This window comes from Carassius carassius, chromosome 49, assembly GCF_963082965.1.
Source record: "Carassius carassius chromosome 49, fCarCar2.1, whole genome shotgun sequence".
NCBI classification, from domain to species: Eukaryota; Metazoa; Chordata; class Actinopteri; order Cypriniformes; family Cyprinidae; genus Carassius; species Carassius carassius.
The window spans coordinates 4,496,191-4,518,977 of record NC_081803.1 but is presented as its reverse complement, the minus strand read 5'-3'; the positions used below and the strand labels follow the sequence as shown (position 1 = coordinate 4,518,977).

At 34.7% G+C, this 22,787-nt stretch overlaps 1 protein-coding gene across 2 annotated transcripts in view; it reads right to left on the bottom strand.

Moving 5' to 3' along the window:
• Positions 1 to 3,702: 3,702 nt before the first annotated feature.
• The window catches only part of LOC132132556 (chondroitin sulfate N-acetylgalactosaminyltransferase 1-like), a 32,745-nt gene continuing 13,660 nt past the window's right edge, over positions 3,703 to 22,787 (bottom strand). The window contains exons 3-9 of one of the 2 annotated variants that reach the window (XM_059544976.1): positions 18,657 to 18,873; positions 17,429 to 17,530; positions 9,493 to 9,671; positions 7,452 to 7,546; positions 6,854 to 6,935; positions 3,821 to 5,545; positions 3,703 to 3,778 (exon numbers count right to left, since the gene is read on the bottom strand). In XM_059544976.1, the coding sequence (XP_059400959.1) occupies positions 5,256 to 5,545; positions 6,854 to 6,935; positions 7,452 to 7,546; positions 9,493 to 9,671; positions 17,429 to 17,530; positions 18,657 to 18,873 (965 nt within the window). In that variant the 3' untranslated portion in view covers positions 3,703 to 3,778; positions 3,821 to 5,255. Of the gene's footprint in view, positions 3,797 to 3,820; positions 5,546 to 6,853; positions 6,936 to 7,451; positions 7,547 to 9,492; positions 9,672 to 17,428; positions 17,531 to 18,656; positions 18,874 to 22,787 lie in introns of both variants that reach the window. The other variant, XM_059544977.1, reaches the window with a different exon arrangement.

Here is a 22,787-nt window from a genome sequence, read left to right as displayed (position 1 = left end):
CTTGTAAATGAAGACAAGCATTTATACTTATAGACAACAAGCAATAATGTTATTGCAATGAGATCCACATACCTCAGCACACGATTCTCAACCATGGTGAGGATCAATCAATTTTAAATCAGTAAAAATATGAACTCTGATCCACATGACAGCTAACTGACATTGACAACAGCAGCAGCATAAATTAAGATAGTAAAATTTAAAACAATTCTAATATTTTAATAATGAACACAAAATGTTTTCAAGCAGCAATGCATGCTGGGAACTTGTGCAATATTGTTCCATGTACAATTGTTTATTCAGATGACTCAATTTGAAAAGCCTAGAGATTGTTGTGAACAAATACTTGAGTATCTAAGCAAGTTAAACAAAACAGCTTATGCTAGTGACAAGGTTTTTTTCTCACACAAAACATTAAACTGACTTCTACTAAACATTCTTTTTTCAGGCTACTTTTTTCCATTGGTTAGTAGGACTTTTTGAAAGTTTGATTTTTTTTTTGTGTATATAGTTCTCCGTTTATTTGTGCTTTTTTAATTTTTTATACAGGTGTGGAAGAGAAGTGAATCACTGTGTACTCTCCTGTCAGTGGGATCGTACCCATCAGGGTATGATAGATCCAAAAGGCAGAACCTTCGTAGATTTGCACTCAAATTCAACCTAAAGGGTTATTACAAACCCGATTCCAAAGAAGTTGGGACACTGTACAAATTGTGAATAAAAACAGAATGCAATGATGTGAAAGTTTAAAATTTCAATATTATATTCAGAATACAACATAGATGACATATATTAAATGTTTAAACTGAGGAAATTTATAATTTTAAGGGAAAAATCTGTTGATTTTAAATTTCATGGCATCAACACATCTCCAAAAAGTTGGGACAAGGCCATCTTTACCACTGTGTGGCATCCCCTCTTCTTTTTATAACAGTCTGCAAACGTCTGGGGACTGAGGAGACAAGTTGCTCAAGTTTAGGAATAGGAATGTTGTCCCATTCTTGTCTAATCCAGCTTTTAGTTGCTCAACTGTCTTAGGTCTTCTTTGTCGCATCTTCTTCTTTATGATGCGCCAAATGTTTTCTATGGGTGAAAGATCTGGACTGCAGGCTGGTCATTTCAGTACCCGGATCCTTCTTCTACGCAGCCATGATGTTGTAATTGATGCAGTATGTGGTCTGGCATTGTCATGTTGGAAAATGCAAGGTCTTCCCTGAAAGAGACGACTTCTGGATAAGAGCATATGTTGTTCTACAATGGAATATTATTTCACCCACATTTTGATATTTTATTTTCCCAACATATTTAAAATTTTTAAAGTTGAAACTTTACTTTCATTTAATGTGCTTTCTATGTATATAAGACCACTTTTGTAAATTTATTTTGATGCGGACACTTAAATGTCTTTGACCTAGTAACTTTTTGATATATACAGTATACACACACACACACACACATATAAATACATACACAGACACACTAAACTTACTTTGCATTTTATAGGTTTCTGTGGTTTGGGAGCTTGTTGGAATTGATTTAACTGGTCCATTACCCAAAACTGCAGAAGGCTTTCAATATATCCAGCTACAGACTACTTCTCAAAGTGGATTGAGGCCTTTCCTTTAAAATCAAAGACAGCAGCTGAAGTTTTAAGACATCTCTGTTCCCTTATTTTTAGAAATGACTGTCCCCAGAGAACTCTCTCAGATCAGGGAAGAGAATTTGTAAATGAAGTAAGTCCATTGAATTTTTTTTTAAATAATTTGGGTTAGGTTTATTTTAATAAATATTGTTTAGCTGTAAAATCACCCTACATGATTATTTTATAGTGGTAGGAGAATCTGAAGAGGTATTTTGCGCTGTAAAATCATCCTGTTTATTTTAATAAGGTATTTTGCACTGTAAAATCATCGTACATGTTTATTTTATAGTGGCAGGACAATCTGATGAGGTATTTTGCGCTGTAAAATCATCCTACGTGTTTATTTCATAGTGGTAGGACAATCTGATGATGTTCTTGGCGCTGTAAATAGCCTATACCATTGCCTAATAAGAATCTTCGATAAAGTTACTTTACGTATAGTCACAGGAGCGAAGCAGTAGGATTTTTCGATGAGGTAGGATATATCGATAGATATAGCTAAAATTTTGCGCTACGGTAGGAAAATCTGACGATGTAGGACAAATCGACAGAACACCGGAATAGCATTCGATGTTTCAGGCGACGCGATTAAACAGACTCGAGTGTCTACGGACTACACACACCTCTGAGCTCCTGCTGGCTGTCATGAAGGACAACATCTGAGGCGCATTACAGCCAATCGCGTGTCTTTCTGCATAAGCCACGCCCAAGCCCATGCTTATATAATTGGCTCATTAAATAGACAATGACTTCCTGAGAAAAAAAAAACCTTCTAAAACAAATAGTTATGGATAAACAGTTTGTTTTTGTCGTGAATCTATAAAAAAATATGGGGTGGAAAGTATTTAATTTTAGCATGTATCATATATTTGTAATATATAGGCTACTTATTTATACTTATACTTGTATTAGCATTTTTCTTTCTTTATCTTTCTATTCAATGGAATCGGCCACTGAAAAATCCACTAATAATAATAATAATTACAACAACAATAATAATAGTTTATTGTAACGAGTGTAAAAGTTTGAAATAAGTATAAATAGAGAACAGTAAGATCTTATGTTTACAATGTGTAAAGTAGTTTATGTAACAATAAATAATGTAGCAATGATTTAATAACAGGAAAAGTAGTTTATATATTGAGAATATGTAATTTCTGAACACTCAAATAGCATTCATAAAACAACTTGAGTGTGCTATCAAAATGATGCATCAATGTATCCTTACTCTTTAAGTCTTATTCTAAAATCAGATTTTAGTTTTTTGAGCCATTAAGTGGTGTCCTACACAAACAATGTCATATAAAATCAATAAACAAGATTACATACACAATCACAATAAACTTCATCATATGGCAAGCCAAATAGATACAAAATATTAAGTTCATGATGGTTTAAATTAATTATGCAATACTGCCATCTAGAGGTAATATCGGGACATAATTTTCAATGGAGTTCTTAACAAATAACGATGTATGAAAATCAGTGACTTTTTACCTTTCATTTTATTCTGCTTTGTCCTCAAAAAATCGGCATGACGTTTCATTTACAATAGATTTTTTTTACATCAGAGCGAATTCGTGCCTAAACAAAATATTTAAAGAACATATAACATATATATTATGGGGTGAAAAAGGTCATACTTAAAAATCAAATAAAAATCTTGTCCGCCAGTAAATAATAATTTTCAACTACTGTAAACAGCACTAGGAGAAAAACAGAGTCCGTTGCACCCTGAAGTCTTTGATATACCTGACAGACTTGTATTCTGCCTGAACTTCAATCAAATTCAGCTAAATCTGAAGATTATAAATTGTGCACAAACATAAGTATTTGGAATGGTCACTTAAATAAACCTTCTATCAAATACGGTTAATCTTCAGCACTCACAATACTCTTTACAAACAAACATTTTTATAATAGAAAATATCACTAAGATATGACAATTCTTGTTGTCTTTGAAATCAAAATTAGAGTTTGATTTTCTTTTAAAATGAATACATTTGTTTTGTTCGAGTATATAATGAAGTTCCTCTGTAAAACCCATAGACAGTAAAAGAAAAACCATAAGCTCACTGGCCATTTTAATAAATGGCACCACAAGGCGGCACCACAACATTAATAAATCAAAATAAGCTGAACTGAATTGCAGTTCTTTGAAACACTCGTCAAATGAACTTTCAGCACAGCTGTCTACATAACATACATTAGCCCTCAGTCTTCTTCTCACTCATCGCATCACTATTTAGAATTGATGTACCCACATTATACATTAATAGCAATAAAGCATTTTTCTCACTTGCATTCTAAAAAAAAAAAAGTTGAAACAAAGTGTCTCATCTAAATGTCATCTGCATAACCCATTGACTGCATTACAGACACATCATGTGCTGCATCTCTAATACTGTGATCATATTGTATCACTCTCCAAAGAGACTTGAAGGTCCTTTACAGCGCCCCCACACATGACTATCTCGTCTTAAGGGAATGTCTGTCTGTTATCTCAGTGTTTGCATGTGTGTGTGCGTCCGTTTGGCTAAAACCGGCTCTTCACTGAAGGCAGTACTGTATAATTTCTTCACTTCCCCTCTCATGCTTAACATAATTCTGTTTTCATTTACTCGCCCTCGTGTCATGTTGAACCAAATGATTGCTTCCTCTGTGGAACATAAAAGGAGAACTTCTGAAAAATGGACAGGATGCTCTTTTTCATGCAATTTACAATCAAACATTTGGGAATAATTAACATATAAAAATTATGCTCAACAAGGCTGAATTTGTTAGATCAAAAATACAGTAAAAATTTTAATATTGTGAAATATTTTATTGTAAAATTCAGAATACCTGTTTTCTTTTTTAATATATTTTAAAATGTAATTTATTTCTGTGATCAAAGCTGAATTTTCAGCATCATTACTCCAGTCTTCAGTGTCACAGGATCCTTCAGAATTCATTCTGATATGATGATTTGGTTTTCAGTTTTTAGCAATTATTATTGGTGCTCAATTATTAATAATGTGTCTTATTATTATTCATGTTGAAAGCAGTTTTTGCTGCTTAATATATTTTTATGTGGATTTTTTTCCAGGATTTTAAATGAATAAAAAGTTCAATGACCAGCATTTATTTGAAATATAAATCTTTTGTAGCCTTACAAATGTATTTTACTGTATTTTTATCAAATAAATTGAGCCTTGATGAGCACAAAAGTATTCTTTCAAAAACATTAAAAATCTAAATTATTTCAAACATTTGGATGGCAGTGTAATTATTTTTATACTACATTTCAAGACTTCTAAAGCAATACAACAAGAAACAGGAGAAAAAAAAATTACAGATCATTCTGAATAATGAGTAAATCATACAAACTGGTTCTGCGATGTGATTCAATAAAAAGATTCAATTCTTTAAAATTTGTATCATAAACATAATTTTGGGCTTCACGTAGCTCACTTTTAAAATGATTTTATAAGCTTCAGTCAGTATTCACTGTAAAAACAGCAAAAAGACCAACCAGAGCTCTGCTTCCACAGACCAAACGTCACAAGGCTTAGTAAATAAGGACAGAACATTCCTGTCTCTTTAAGAGCATGTATACATGCGATAACGTCCATCAAGATTTTTTAGCTCCGCTCCGCTGCTTCTGTTTGCGGAGGTGTGCCTCGATCTCGTGTCTGAAGAGCAGCATGCCCAGCTGGCCGTGCGAGGCCTCGTTCATGGCTTTGGACTGCATGCACATCTTGTACTGGTCTGGAGGCAGTTCGTCAGCGCAGTGCTTCTCATGCCACAGGTGGAAGAGACCTCGTGACGGGGCACGCACCACCAGCAGGTTACTGTGGAGGTACTTCCTGTACAGGTGGACGTCCTCACCGCCCCAGCCTTTAATGTCTACATCGAAACCACCTGTAAGAGGAGGAGACAGTCAAAATGTGTGCAATGACCAAGAGCATTAGGAAATTTCATGGAAGTGGAGCTTAAGCATTTAATGCAAATTTTTCTTAAGATACTGAAATCATTATATGTTTTCCTGAAAGAAAGTCTTACCGGTTTGGAACAACATGAGGTTGAGTAAATGATTTCTCATTCTGGAGCGAACTACCCCTTTAAAAATATTTTATGAATCCAGCACCATATAGTGCAAAAATAGCTCCTATTTATTTAAAGCAACAACAGCACATTTAAAATTTGACCACTGTATTTTTAATGTGACCCGTTTACACACATCTTCTTTTGTTGTTAAAGGACAAACAGCTGTTCCTCTAGATTTGTCCAGGAAGGTGTGTATCTGTGTATTTTATATTTCCTTTGCACCTACACTACTGGCCAAAAGTCAGTAGCATTTTTTTTTTTTTTACAAATAAACTAATTAATATTTATATTCAGCAGGGATGCATTAAATTGATCGTAAAGACATTTATCAAAAACTTTCTTTTTTTTATGTAACAGTTTCACAGTTTCCATAAAAGTATGAAGCAGCACAACAATAATCAGAAAAGTTTATTGATCAGCAAATCAGCATATTTTAATGATTTCTGAAGGATCACATGACACTGAAGTCTGGATCACAGGAATAAATTACATTTTACAACATTTTCAAAAAGAAAAGAGTTTAAATTGCGATATTACTTCACAATATTACTGTCTTTACTGCATTTCTGATCAAATAAATACAGCCCGGGTGATCATAAGAGACAAAAATCTTACTGATGCCAAGCATGATATAGCTTTCTAAATGGAGCTTTGTTTAATTGTCTAAGTGAAGTATTGACTTTTCTTAATGGAGCATATTGAGCATATGGATTTTTGCCATCTGTCTGCTGAAATGTCTATGGTCATGTGTTTCCTGAAATGCAGATACTCTCCTAAACTAATCTACTCTATTGAAGTATCAGTATCAGGCTTTGTTGTAGAATCGCGTGACGTTACACATGTCTAGACAGGTGATCGGTTAAGTCATGGGAACTGCTCGATTCTCACAGGTGGGACTGCACTAGCATTTAATTATGATTCTTGCTAGTCAAGTGTTTTACATTCGAAATTACCTTAAGCTGGATATTTAGATTTGACTATAGATCCAATTCAGAATGCATGAGCAACTAGGTCCTTTATTTCTAAAACAATGCTACCAATGGCTGCCCACATCTAAATCAGTTTGTAAAGCTGTATAAATTCATGTAAATTCAGTCAACAGCTGCTAGAGAGGAGGTGTACCTATACTGATGAAATCTGATCTGTACTGGCAGGTCATTCCAAAGCCAAAGTCCCTCCAAAAGCCTGTGTCTTTCTTAATGGTCTGTAAAAGAATGAATCCTGATTAATAACACAAACATCCTCTTTTATAGTCTTTTCAGGGTTCAGAATTAACACTTGCCAAGCACCAAATGTGTGTGAAATTGCTTTTGGCGAGTAAATAAAACTGCTAGTTGCTAGTGACTACATAACAAACTGAAAAAAAAAGAATACTGATGTGATAAAAGCATTTAAAATTAGTGTTCTTATCATTATCATTTACTCAAATGATAAAAACGAACACAACTGGAAAAACTGTTTTTGTAATACAAATATTGCTTAATATATTGTCATGACCAGTAAGACATCTTTCTCAGTTCAGTTAGCATTGGCAGGTGTGGCCCCTGGTTTCATATCAGCTTTCCGCTTTATCAGTATTTAATTAGGTTCTTTATTATCTATGCATTCAGAATATTAATGCCAAATGACTGAGATGAGTTTGTTCCATCACAATGCGGCAACTAATCACATCAAACTTGATGAAGCATTTTAATCTCCTCATGAAAATGAGTTGCATTACCAGCTGCTGTTCCACAGGGGGGATGTGATCATGACTGCCGTAGATTACAGCTGGGTTGTACTGGCTGAAGAGAATGGGGTAAAACACTTTCCTTCCTAAAACAGGGTCAGATCACATAGCTGCGTATGATATGAGCACAGCATATATCCCTCATTTAAACACTTCATTAGATGGTCATTCAAAAGTTTGGGGTCGGTAAGATTTTTATGTTTTTGAGATAAGTCTTTTATGTTACAAGGCTGCATTCATTTGATCAAAAATACAGTCAAAACTGTAATATTGTGAAATTTATTACAGTTTAAAAACAGATTTGTATTTAAATATGTTTTGAATAGAGCTGTTAATTTATTTTGGTGAGATTAACTTTGGGAAAAATAACAATGATAAAATGATTAATGCATTTAATGCCCCCTGCCCAGACCTGTATCTTATTGCATGCAACTGCTGACGGACATCAAGAGGTGCAACAACGTAGCATGATGTTTCATCAGTTTCCTTCTCTTTGTGGTTTTTGAGCCCTGGACTGTTTCCTTGTTTTCTGATTGTTTGCTGCCTGTCCTGACCTTTGCCAGTTTATTGGATTACTCTTTCGTCTCTTGTACCTGGATTGTACCTGACCCTGCCTGTTTGACCACTGAATAATTCACTAAATTTTGAATAAAGCCTGCACTTGGATCCACTACTGTGTTTACATGCCCAAGAATTAAATATTTGAAGGCAAAAAATGTATCTGAACTGATATCATATGATATAGCAATGTCACATTTGCTAGAGTGCTGGTTTTGCCCTGAAAAGCATGAATGCAAATGATATGCTTATAAATATTATATTTCATAAATAAGAAGTTAATACTGTGTGACATTTTAGACACAATATTGTTTTATTTTTGCTCAATTTTGCCAAACAAAGCCTCAGCAGAACTGAATGACAGTGACACATTACTGAATGAATCCACATTTTTGAACAAATCAAGTGAATCAGTGATTCAGTGAGCAGTTCATAAAGAAAGTCTCTTGCTGAATTTCTGAATGAATCAGCAGTTCGAATGAATCGGTTGAATGAATGAATGACTCTCTCATTAAGATGGTGACTAGTCTTCAACTAGTGGCGGTTTTAGTTTTTTTTACTGAAAACACTGTAGCCTTAAAAGTTTGTTTAATAAATTCAATGTTCAATCAACATTTTTTTTCTTAAGCTATTTTTTAAATGTTTTTTCAATGCTTTTCTCATTTACTACAACAATGACTTTAAAGTATCTTTTGGGGAGAAATTTCTCAGCCGATTCTGATGTGTGATTAATATGCAAATATTTGATTAATTGATCAGAGATCATGTAATTGATTAGATTAAACACTGTAATAACTCGACAGCCCTAGTTTTAAAATGTAATTTATTTCTGTGATTCAAAGCTAAATTTCCAACATCATTTTTCAGTGTAACATGATACTTCAGAAACCATTCTAATTATAAATAAAAAGAAATGTCACTTTTGATCAATTTAATGTGCCCTTACTGAATAAAAGTGTTCATTACTTTAAAAAAAATTCTTACAGACCACAAACTTTTGAATGGCAGCACATACGATGGTGGTAACAAAAAATAACTGGACATTTAAGCCACACTTAATGTATTATATAACAAATTATTTAAGCAAGTGTCATTTATTTAAAATAATATTAGCACAAGTGCACTATTCAAGCAAAAATGTCACAATGAGAAGGTTTTTAATCATAGAACAGAGTATTTGAACACCTTGTGATGATGTTGATAGTTAATGTGATTATCTACATCTGTGGTTAGTCTATTAGGCCACACTTGGAGAAGTAACTTCATATGTCTACTGTACAAAAAACTGTTTAAATGTCACTGCAGAAGTGGTTCAGAAAAAGTGAGTTCTTTCTGTGAAACACTAGCAGCATTTGAGTCAGATGCCAATTGGTTCAATATTTTTTTCTAATGCAAAGCCATTTTTGAAGTGTGCAAATGGCCAAATTGGCTCAGCTGTGTATGGATATATATAGCGACTCCTCTCTTTTCTCACCTGGCTGGGCATTCAGACGGCAAGTGTTCAGGAAGTCAGCCGTGAAGAAGATGTCCACGTCACAGAAGAAGAGCAGCACATTGCCTCCCTTCCAGGCACGAGCGCCCACATCCAGCCCTCGACCCCGAGAAAACTCCTCATTCAGCTGAATCAGAGTGAAGTTACGGAAACTCACCTCCCTGAAACCAGATACAAGAAAAATCACAGGCGTCCTCTCTCATCAAAAACAATTAAGAACGGAACAAAATTATACATTACTCATCAAACACATCTGTGAGATATAACTGCTGTAATCATAATGCAGAAAAAAATAGTTAAATAGTTTAGCATAGTTCTTTATTATTATGAATTTAAAAAATGGTTATGGAATTACTGCATAATGCAATGTGTAATTAAAAACAAACAAACCAGATAAAACACCTGTAAAAAATCAATATGGAAAAATATATATATATTAAAACAGCTTAGAAACTTCTGTTTCCATTTTCCATTCTTCTTACCTTCCCCTGCCCTGTAGGAAATACAAAAAAAAAAAAAACTCTATGGAAATATTAATCATTTTTGACAGCAGTGTAAGATGTGCTGTGATTGATGGTGGGTGCAGATTTTACAGCATGACCCACATCAGTTCTCATGGATAGAGAAGATAACAGGCATCCTCAGACAGAGCTGAGTGTATGTGACTATGAATACAATCAGCCACACACACACACATATAAAAAGATGATTAAAGTGTAATGTGCTGGTCTGGAGCCAAGCTGCTATATGAAAGCACAATGCAATCACACACAGTGCAGATAATACCTGCTACTGAAGCCATACAGCTTTTTTAGCAGGAACAGGCAGAGCCGCTTCCTTTAAATTAGTGAATCACTAACAAAGCAGCACCACACTCTTACACACTCATACATGATGTACGGAACTCTCCATAAGGTTGCTGTTATTTATATTTAGGCATATATATATATATATATATATATATATATATATATATATATATATATATATATATATATACATACATACATACATACATACACACACACACACACACACACACACACACACACACATATATGTATATAGCGGATAGTACACAAAAATGAAAGAAACATGAAATACCGGAGCCAGAAGCATTCTCTCACTGCTCTTATTGGCCCAATACAAAATATAGGCCAGAATGTATGACAGAAATAAAAAAAGCACCTACTTTCTCTGACCGAGATTCATAAACCACTATAACATTGCTGCAACCCATGGGAGTTTTATCACACTGAATAAATACATTCAAAAGCAGACATTGTTAAAATATCCAGCCCAAAAAATGTGCGAGAGCCACTAGTCGGTGCTGATTTAGAGCAGTTACAAATAGAAGGCAAACATGATTTGATTTAAGACACATTAGCGGAACGGATTTGGAACAGAGGCTGAAGTGTTTCATCACGCTTGCATGTGATATTCAGTTTGCCATCGGCCAGAAAAACATCCTAAATATTTCTTTCTGTGATACAGACTTTGTTTTCAAAGCCTGGCAAACATTCCAGCAGTCGAGTCATTGCAGTTTTCCAGTTTTCTTCAGCATTTCATATTAGGCTAACTATAATCAGACTATAGAAGTAACCCCACTTTTGCAAATCTAGAATGAATATGATATATATATATATGTGTGTGTGTGTGTTTGTTTTTGTACTTTTACAAACTATATTTCTATATATACTTTGCATGTCCCAAAAATATTATATGGAGATAAATTTGTCCCCAAGATATATATCTACATTAATCCACACAGAGTTACAGGCATGTCTGATCAGATCAGATCAGTGTGATGTTTAATGGTGGTTATATCATAAGGACTGCTAAATGTATGCAAGGCGTCATCATCAATATTAATGTCAACCAGGTTTGTATAATGCAGTGTTACTTACACTCTCTTCTCTTCCCCTTCTCAAATGAACACAAATTATTCATGTGCATCGATTGACTTTGCCCAGCAGATATGGATATCACATACTTTGCTCTGTGAGGACTGACACTGATGGTCTTGCAGTGAAGCATCTAAGGATTTTTGAAGAAGTAGTTCACACAACATTGAAAACCGGCTGAACTCTCATGACAACCATTATGTAGATGAGTTTATTCCTTCATGAGAAAAGATTTGGGGAAATTATGTAACTTGTAAACTAATTTTCACTGTATAAGGTATCTGTACTTTTACTCAAGTATGGTTTTCAGGAACTTTTCACACCTCTGTTTCATGGCTTCCTTAGTCAAACTCTCACATAATCATGATAACAACTAAAAGAGAATTTAAACAACATATAAGCAGAAGTAGTAATACTTGATGTATAGTTGATTAACGGTTGCTAAATATAATATCGCAGCGCAGAAAGCTGATCTCAGGTAACAAAGTGACATCAGAAACAAATTAAGAGGCTAAAAGTTCCTTTTAGTTTAGTTGAACCTAAGGCTAAAGTATTTAATCTTTACAAAACATTTTAAAAGACTTTATTCAACATCAATAGTCTAGCAGCTGTGAGGATGTCCCTAAAACTATTCAAGAGCTGAGATTTTGCAGCTTTAAACTATTTGTTTCATTTTGTTAAAAGAGCTGTTAATGACTGGACTAAAAATAGTTTTTCAGGAATTGAAATGGGTAGCACTTGATTTAGGTTTATGAGACTACTGGGAAAATATTTTGCATTGGTTACTGGACATCACAATAAACCACAAGTAATCCACATCAATCCAGTCTATTAATTTATGTCCCGTGAAGCCAAAAAGTGCATGTTTGTAAAATAAAAAAATAAAATACATTATTAACTTCAGACTTTGACGTTTGAAGCTTCCAGCTACAATAAAAATCCATTATAATCCATAATGCTACAGTGCAGAAGTCATCTCATCTGAATCGGGAGAGAAATCTGCACAGATCAAGCACCATTTATGAGCAAAAAGAATCCAATACAGATCTAGACAAATATGTGGGGATGGACTTTTTCACTGGAGAAAATGTTATTATGGACTGGTATTGTAGACAGAAGTAATGGTTTAAATTTAAAACACCTTGATGGATTTGCTTATTACAAACTTGCAGCTTTTCGCTTCACAAGATGTTGTTGGAGTCACAGAGATGTGCGGGTTACCTGTGGATTATTGTGATATTTTTATCAGCTGTTTGGACTCTCATTCTGACGGCACCCATTCACTCCAGAGGGTCCACTGGTGAGAAAATGATGTAATGCTACATTTCCCAAATCTGTTCCAAAGGAGAAACACACTCGTCTACATATTGGATGGCCTGGGGGTGATTAAATCATGCAAATCAATGAAACAAATGTTCTAGTAGAAATAACTCAACACAACAGCACTTTTTAATTGTTTGCAGTGATTAAGAGACACTGACACACTGACAGTGATTTGCAGTGACACATCAATCTGTTGTTGATGCTGGTGATTCGAGGCTACAAAAGAAAAAGCAACTTTTGGACCCTTGATTGTTCAGCTATTGTTTAGCAAACTCAAGCTCAACTTTATGCAAATGAACAGTCGGCCAAATCAGCATTAAGTTTCAGCCACTGTCAGATTCAGCAGGGTAGTGTGTGCAAAATGATGTTAATAGCAACTGTGAGCAATTTTCTTCTTCTCATTAATTTTTCCCTGCCTACATACAGGGACATAAATCACAAAAATGATGTGTGGAAAACTGTTTCAAAACTTGTGGGCATTCCAAGTGGGTTTGATTCATGATAATTCAACAAGATAATTCATCTTATTTATGATGTGATGCATAATCTACTGCAGCAATACATTTACAAATGATTTTCCTATTTAGATTGAACCTTTTTTCTAAAAGAAACTGATTAATTGACAAAACAAAATGTAATTATTAACCACCAAACTGAATATGCTTGGTCAGATGCTTGATGGCTTTTACTAGTTGTGAAACTCACCAATATAAATACTCAGTGTGGATGAAATCAGGTAAAGGTTAACCTGGTGGTACAGAAAATTAGTGGAGAAACATTCACCGGGTTATCATAGTTAACTAAAACTAAAGCTAAAAGGAAAACAATTAAAACACATTTTTGTTACTTTAACTGAAACTATATGTATGCAATATAACTATATAACTATAACTATATATGCAATATAACTATATACACACTGAACAAAATTATAAATGCAACACATTTGTTTTTGCCCCCAATTTTCATGAGCTGAACTCAGACTTTTTCTATGTACACAAAAGGCCTATTTCTCTCAAATATTGTTCACAAATCTGTCTAAATCTGTGTTAGTGAGCACTTCTCCTTTGCCGAGATAATCCATCCACCTCACAGGTGTGACATATCAAGATGTTGATTAGACAGCATGATTATTGCACAGGTGTGCCTTAGGCTGGCCACAATAACAGGCCACTCTAAAATGTGCAGTTTTACTGTATTGGGGGTCCGAAAACCAGTCAGTATCTGGTGTGACCATCATTTGCCTCACGCAGTGCAAAGCATCTCCTTCACAGAACTGGAACACACGCCGATCCAGAGCATCCCAAACATGCTCAATGGGTGACATGTCTGGTGAGTATGCTGGCCATGCAAGAACTGGGATGTTTTCAGCTTCCAGGAATTGTGTACAGATCCTTGCAACATATGGCTGTGCATTATCATGCTGCAACATGAGGTGATGGTCGTGGATGAATGGCACAACAATGGGCCTCAGGATCTTATCACAGTATCTCTGTGCATTCAAAATGCCATCAATAAAATGCACCTGTGTTCGTTGTCCATAACATACGCCTGTCCATACCATAACCCATACCATCACCGACACAACGCCTTACACACCGTCTGCCATCTGCCCTGTACAGTGAAATCTGGGATTCATCCGTGAAGAAAACACCTCTCCAAAGTGCCAGACACATCGAAGGTGAGCATTTGCCCACTCAAGTCTGTTACGACAACAAACTGCAGTCAGGTCGAGACCCTGATGAGGAAGACAACCATGCAGATGAGCTTTCCCTGAGACGGTTTCTGACAGAAATTGTTTGTGCAGAAATTCTTTGGTTATGCAAACCGATTGTTGCAGCAGCTGTCTGTGTGGCTGGTCTCAGACGAACTTGGAGGTGAAGATGCTGGATGTGGAGGTCCTGGGCTGGTGTTGGTTACACGTGGTCTGCAGTTGTGAGGCCGGATGGATGTACTGCCAAATTCTCTGAAACACCTTTGGAGACGGCTCATGGTAGAGAAATGAACATTAAATTCACAGGCAACAGCTCTAATGGACATTCCTGCAGTCAGCATGACAACTGCACGCTCCCTCAAAACTTGCGACATCTGTGACATTGTGCTGTGTGATAAAACTGCACATTTTAGAGTGGCCTTTTATTGTGGCCAGCCTAAGACACACCTGTGCAATAATCATGCTGTCTAATCAACATCTTGATATGCCACACCTGTGAGGTGGATAGATTATCTTCAGCAAAGGAGAAGTGCTCACTAACACAGATTTAGACAGATTTGTATATATATTATATTTTATATATATTTTTTTTATACAAACACACACACACACACACACACGTATATCTACACCTATATCTATCTATCTATCTATCTATCTATCTATCTATCTATCTATCTATCTATCTATCTATCTATCTATCTATATATATATATATATGTTATATAACTACTAAAACTGACAAAAACTAAATGACTAAACCTTTAACTAAAACGTAAATAAAAACAGAAAATATAAAATCAAAAACTGATTCAAAATATGAATAAAAATAGTATATATTGCAATAGTATATAGTATAGTATAATAATATATCAACGATACAAAAATTACACTGTTTGTCACGTGTTGGTTTCTGTTCAGTTCCCATCTGTCCTCATTTGGTTAATTTCCTGTTCTAATCAGTTGATCTTCCTTCATTAGTTTCCACCTGTGTTATATTAATCATCTCGTTTATAAGCCCTCAGTTTCTGTTTCTTCTTTGTCTTGAATTGATGTTAAGTTTAAATTGTCGTGTGTTTAAGTTCATTAAGAGTCCTTTATCTCCACTCCTTCGTGTGCGTTACTAAAACCACGACCGCCTGACACCGTTCACAGCCAGATTTTATTGTTAATATTAAATCATGGTTACAGTATCATAAAATGGACGGCAATGACATGTGAAGCTTTTATTTTTGTTAAAGCACTTAAAATAAATATATATATATATATATATAAATATATATATAAATGTTGAAATAATTTTATTTTATGGTAATTATGGAATAATTGAAATAGAACTTAACTTGACCTAAATTTAAGAAATAAAGATACAAGCATTCAGGACCATTGGAAAAATCACACAATTAGCTCTCGACATTCAGAAGAGATCTGAAATGAATATTCAGGAAATTGTGGAGAATCCACTTAGTGAAGTAGTACAGAACGAATTAAGCTCCCTTGACTTTTGGTCCACAGAGAAACCACTTTTCTCCAAAAGTGTCCCTCAGTGTGGGAACAACCTGCTCAGGCAAGACAGATCTGACAACCACTGAATCCAGTCACATCTGAATGTCTCTGCGTAAGGGAAAAGGCATTTTCTCCCTGTGAATTGAGAGATATGATATCCGCTGCAATGCAGGGAGGTTTCCAGCATGACCATGGCTGGATTCCACACAATCTACTGCTCCACTGATTTCATCTGCCTCCGAGCCGCATCCGAAGTGACCTGTTATTTTCACACTGGCTGGAGGTCAGAGTCACTGCAGTCTAACAGTGCAGATTCACTGACCTCCAATCAGAAATCACGAGAGCGCAGCTCAGCTTACTGTGTGCCAGTGAGACTGATGAGGACCAACACTCACACAGTATTTGTCTGAGTATAGACAAAATAAAAAAATTAAAATAAAATTATATATATATATATATATATATATATATATATATATATATATATATATATATATATATATATATATATATATATATATATATATATATATTTATATGCTAATATATATACATTAATATAATATAACATGAGTTATTTACTTCTTGTTTTATTATTATTATATATTATTTTATCTATATATTATTTTTTATTTTTATTAAAGAATTGCACATTTTACTGTTCTACACACACACACACACACACACATACATACATTTGTATACTTTCTATATACATTTTTCTATTACTAATTTATTATCATTAGTCTATCATTAGTTATATTTAAGTAATATTTCATATTATTTTTATATAATATAATATAATATAATATAATATAATATAATATAATATAATATAATATAATATAATATAATATAATATAATATAATAACATTTAGTTTAACACAGCAGTTATTAACTTCTTGTTTATTGAATTCCTGATATTACAGGACTGCTATTAATTACTTATTAATTTAATATATTTATTTTACATCTCTTTATTTATATATTTATTACAATATATTATATATTACATACATTTAACATCACTCACAAATGTATGCATATATCTCATTTATGCATGTAACTCATTAGAAATTCAAGTTGCCTCTGTGCATTTGATTATTGCTCAGTATATCACCATCATCTTTTATTAATAAAACTCATTCAGCATTTTAATATATTCATGAAGATATGCATTTTAAGTTTGCTTGATCTATACATTAAAGGAATTATTAATGCTGGCTGGTTTAAACTGGTTTCTGTCTATGTACTGAAGAGTTTCTGATAGCGTGTCCAGTTTGAAAACCCACAGTTTGGACAAAACCCATAATGCACTGGGAAAGAGATCACTGGAAGGAACTTAAGACACCCCTTTGGTTCCTTTTTGTTTAACTGTGAATTTCTCAGTCTTAACCTCAGCCTTCTGTTCCTTTGTGTGGGTGCACACACACACATACACACACACACACACATATAAACGTGCCATACCTCGATGTGTTCTCCAAGGTTCCTTTGACCTCATTCATCTGGTCCTTTCCAAAGTAAACCACGGTAAGGTGCACCCGGCCGTCCTGCTTCACACACACCTCTCTGCAGACATGCACAGTGACAGAAACACACACACACACACACACACACACACACACACACACACAGAGCTTAGCACTCTCCAGCTGCAGTACCTCAAAAGAAACATTTGTGAACAATTTTTACAGTCTGTAAACTGAGAAAGAGAACAAACATGCAAAACGTGCAAAATGGATATATTTTATCTTTAGATATCCAAGGCACGTTCTCGTTAAAACCAATTCATTAACCTTAACATTTCTACTATGATGCAAATCAAAATAGTTTGCATTACTGCAACAAAAACTGCAAAGCATTGTGGGGCATCATAAAACTACAGGGTAGCATCATTATGACCATTATAACTCCCAGAATAATGGTCTAGTGGTTGAAGAAAGACTGGCAGATTTAGATTTATGCATTTTTGGTTATTTATTTATTTATTTGTTATTTTTGCTAGTACTAAAATCCTGATTTGTGTAATTTTGTTATTGTCTAGCAATATAAACATTTAAATTAAATATACAAAATATACAATATACTACAGACTCAGTAGGGACAAGCTAGTCTGGGACTAGATGATAATGGTAAATTCATATTTTCCATAAATCGAAGAAAAAAAAGGGTCCAAACTTGTTGATGCTTTACATTTTTTATAATGAGGTAAATCATGCGATAACAGGATTGCATGCAAAATGCAAACTCTGTACGAAAATGAACTAAATATAGCAAATAAAGATGACAATTGCTACATGATTTTAATTGACATTGATGACTGAAGTATTGATGCCGAAAATTCCGCTTTGCCATCACAGGAAAAAATTACATTTTGAAATATATTAGCATGGAACACAGTTATTATAAATTTCACAATATTACTGTTTTTACTGTATTTTTGATCAAATAAATGCAGGCTTTGAGTTACAAATACTGCAATATACTATAAAATACAATACTGATATTTTCATAACATATTCCATAACTTAACATATATAAACCGAGACCAATTTTATCATGACTGGGCCAGAAAAGCACATGAAAAACTCTGTCATAGAAGACAGAGAGTTTGAATTGTGGAAAAGGAAAACAAGTAAGCGTTCAGAGAACTATAAACAACAGATAATAAGAAGAAGAATGACAGTGGAGTCACCTGAAGTTGTGCATGAACTGTCTGAATTTGTCGGCTCTCTGGGACAGAGGCAGCACGATGTTAATGGCGATGTTGGCCGACTCCACCAGCTCACTCTTCACTTTCACGAGGGGGCCGAAGGGGCGGAAGAGGAGCAGTCGGCGAAACTCCTGCTTCTGCTCTCCACGGAAGGTCAGCTCGTACAGCGTGCCCTTGTCCTTCTCGGTGCGCGCTATGCCTGCCGTGATCAGAAGACATTGAGAACAGTGAAGAAAAGAAACAGTTTACCAAAACACCCACATGGACACGCACAAGCAAAGCAACATTTCTAAGAAATCTAAAGCTCAAGGCAAACACTACAAAGATAAACACATAAACGTACAAAAACACACACACATCAAGACTAAGAAGGCAGGCATTCAAAAGCCTGTCACAAATATCTCGATGGAAAAACCAAGAGGAAAGTAACATTTTATTGCTCAGTGGTTAATGAGACGTGGAGTTCTCAGTTAGGCTGACATACAATAAGAGTAAAGTGTGATCAAATGAACGTGAATACTACAGCTCAAAATGAAAAATAGTTGAGTTATATTCAAATCTCTGACTTTAGATTGTAAACTTTGTTTTTTTGGCAATTTTTGGAAATTTTGTGTATGTGTGGTTTCAGTTACTACATTTTAGCATAGACTTAGAACAAATTTTAGTACGAAAGGTACTGGTGAATCGAGATTTGTTCATAAAAATGTTCATATTCAGATTTCACACACAAATTTGTGCATACAAATGCTCAAAACTAACTAAGTTAGCAACTTTGTTGGTTGCAATACAATTTCCCATTGCCAACCAACTAAGTTGCTAACAGGTTAGCAACTATGCTTTTGGGAAATGCACCCCTGGTTAATTTAATATTTTCTTCATTTTTTCTTTCCTATTATATTATACGAAAATTCATCATTTATAACCATCATACAAAATCAAATGTTGGCATTAAGGGTTAAATAGAACTAACTAGACTGATATGATATAACGTTAAACTGACAATCATGGTTATTGTCAAAACATTATAACTGTGGCAATTGTTTTCATTTCTTTTTACATTTCATCAGAATTATTGAACTTTCATGTAAGCAAAATCAAAATCAACTCATGTTTTATTTGACCTCAACTTTCCTTATTTTTATATTTATCATATACATTAACATACTCTCTGAGGACTTATAAAACCTTAAGAGTCTTCCCTCAAAAGTTAAAGAAGTGAAATTCCTAATATTAGTTCCAATAATAATTCCAAATTATGTTAAGAACTGCAAGATAAAGAAATTATCAAACGGGAAAAAAATTAGGATACATAACCACAAGGCCATGTCACGGATAATAATGCTTAATTAATCCAGAAAAGCAGAAAATGTGATCACAATTAAAATACAACGAATAGTGTAGCCTTAATCTTAGTTGTCTCTCTCAGACAGCAATGGATTGAATGAAGAACATACAGAACAGTCTCCTGCATCTCATATTTCTCAAAATCTGCAATACAAAACTCAGATTTCAATTTGAACACATTTCTCATGTAATTCTTTGAAGATCATATGATCTAAGTTATGCTGAGACATGGAAGTATGATAAGGGATTTAATATCAAAATATACTAAAAGTATCTGGAAGTTGTTCAGTACTTTCATGCTTCTGAAAAAAAAGAGAGATCTGTACTGTACAGCATCAAATGTGTATTGTTCAGGTCCCATATCAGTGTTTTGCTGGTGTTACAAAGGCGCAAAGATAATATCATGCAGGAAAAACATTCTCACGCACGAAACACTGGCATTTGCTTAAGGTTCATGATGAGGATACAAAAGAAAAACATACTTCACAGCTTCATACTTCATTAGCTTTGGTAGCACAGTGTGGAAACACTGCACCATGATCTACACTAGGAAATATGTGCATCTAATTTCTCAGAAATTTATGAGAATGTTGCCATGGTGTTCTATGCAGTTTTTACAATGTTTCTGTAGAAGTTAGTCCAAATCCCTAACCCTGAGCAGAAACAGAAGTGATGCTTGCCTTCACTAACTAGCAAACTGCTATTATTCTCATGTCCAGCCCTTTCCACCCCACACATAAAATGCATTCATGGGGGAAGCAGGGCCATTAGGGAAGCCATCTGAATCAATACAAGCTACTAACGGCAAAGACATCAAAGCATAACCCGCAGGCTCGACTAGCTACGGTAAATTAGACGCAACAGTTCTGCGCACAACAAAAGACGTGAGTTACTGAACACTGGCCACATTAGCTCAGGGTAAAATTTCCTCTCTAAATTTAATTGTGTCACCACAAAATTGGTCTGGTAAAGAAGCACTACATACAGTTAGCCAACAGAGATAGGTTATTACAGACATGGCCTTGGCTTTTTTTGAATTCTTCACAAGCTCTCCACTGTTGATGTGAAGTAGAGTAGGCTTTTTTGGTTATACGGTTAAAAAAGAGCTCAAAGGAGGCTTGAATTGAGAAGAAATGGTCTTCTATTTAAAGATGCACCAAACAACAACTAACCCAGGACGATTAGTGTATCAGACAGTGAGAAATACATATAACTTAGCACTCCTCCAAATGTATTCCTGCTCAAAAGATCAAGATTTCTGTCCAAAGGTTTATGTTGTGTTTTGGAAGCTTTTTTTTGCTAGTAAACACCAGCTAAACCAGCAACAACAAGGTTTGATATGTCGAGAGTTATAAATATCTTGAGACAACTATTGATAATAGATTGTGTTTTGATGTGAATAAAGAGGTATTGTGTAAAAGGGGATGGGAACACCTATATTGCTTAAGAAAATCAAGATCAATTCAATACAGGACATTGATGAAATTGCTCTTTAAGTCCTATGCTGTCCTTTTCCATTGGCTGCCGGTTTGGAAATCTCAGTGTGAACCTTACAAACTTACAAGTTTGTCATTTTTGTTGAACAGAAAAGTTTTGAGTCGGGCTCGATCTGTGCTCTTAGACAGTGATCCTGTTTTGTATCCAGAGCGCTCCTTTCAGGTTCTCGCTATAGACTACCAAACATGAAAAGTGGCCGATATAAATATTTGTTTCTATGTTATATGAATATATTGTATGTGTCTCTTTTGATGTATCCAAATTGCCTGTAAGTGATCTTAATAAAACCTGACAAAACCAGCATAAGTTCAGCATAAGTAGCATGAAAATTCAGCAGTTGTTTGTAACATTTAGATAAATATGTCCTTTTTTTCAGCTTAGCTAACTGTATCATTGCCGGCACCCATTGTTGGGAAATTTTTAAATGCAAATTTCACCATAGCTAATTTCTAACATTTCAGTTTCTGGTGCTGGTAACAGTTATTAATGACTAAACAAGGTGCATAACAACAGGAATAATGTATATCCTGTAATGCCTATAACCACTGAGATGTGCCACTTTCTCTCCTGAAGAAACGCTAGAGATGAGGCAACTCTGAACATGAAACAGCTGTGTACTGTCCGTCACAGGATATCCTGGCTTTAGAGTGTTAACATACGGCTACAGGATGCTCTATTGTTGGTTCTGAGGATTGTATAACTCTTTCCATGTGCCTCAGAGATTATTTTGAGAGATTTTCTCTAAAAGTGTCAGACAAACTCCAGACTAAAGACTTGGGCTTTATTGATGGTCCAGAGAGGTGCAGAGGAGTTTTCCTGTGGTCCCATAGAGGAGAAGTGTGTCACCTCTGCACTAGCAGCACTAAATGGAATAGCAAAAAATAATGTCTCCAAACAGGCTACCAGAAAACTCCTACCATCCTTTAGAACCCACTCTTAACTTACATCATTTAAGCAGTCACACTACATTCATGTTAACACATAATATTAACACCTTGTGGCTATAGAGGGTAGCACTTTACTTGACGTGTCCCTGTTACACGTTGCATTTAGATGCTATAGTAATAACAATAAACTCTATTCCAATCCCTCATCCTAACCCTAACCATATAAGCACATGGAGTTAATTATTGTTACTCAGTACATAAATGTATAATAACACTGTAACAAAGACACCGCAAAATGTCATTTCTATTGAAACAGTGAGTATATCAATATTACATTTACATAACATTTAGTCATTTAGCAGACGCTTTTATCCAAAGCGACTTA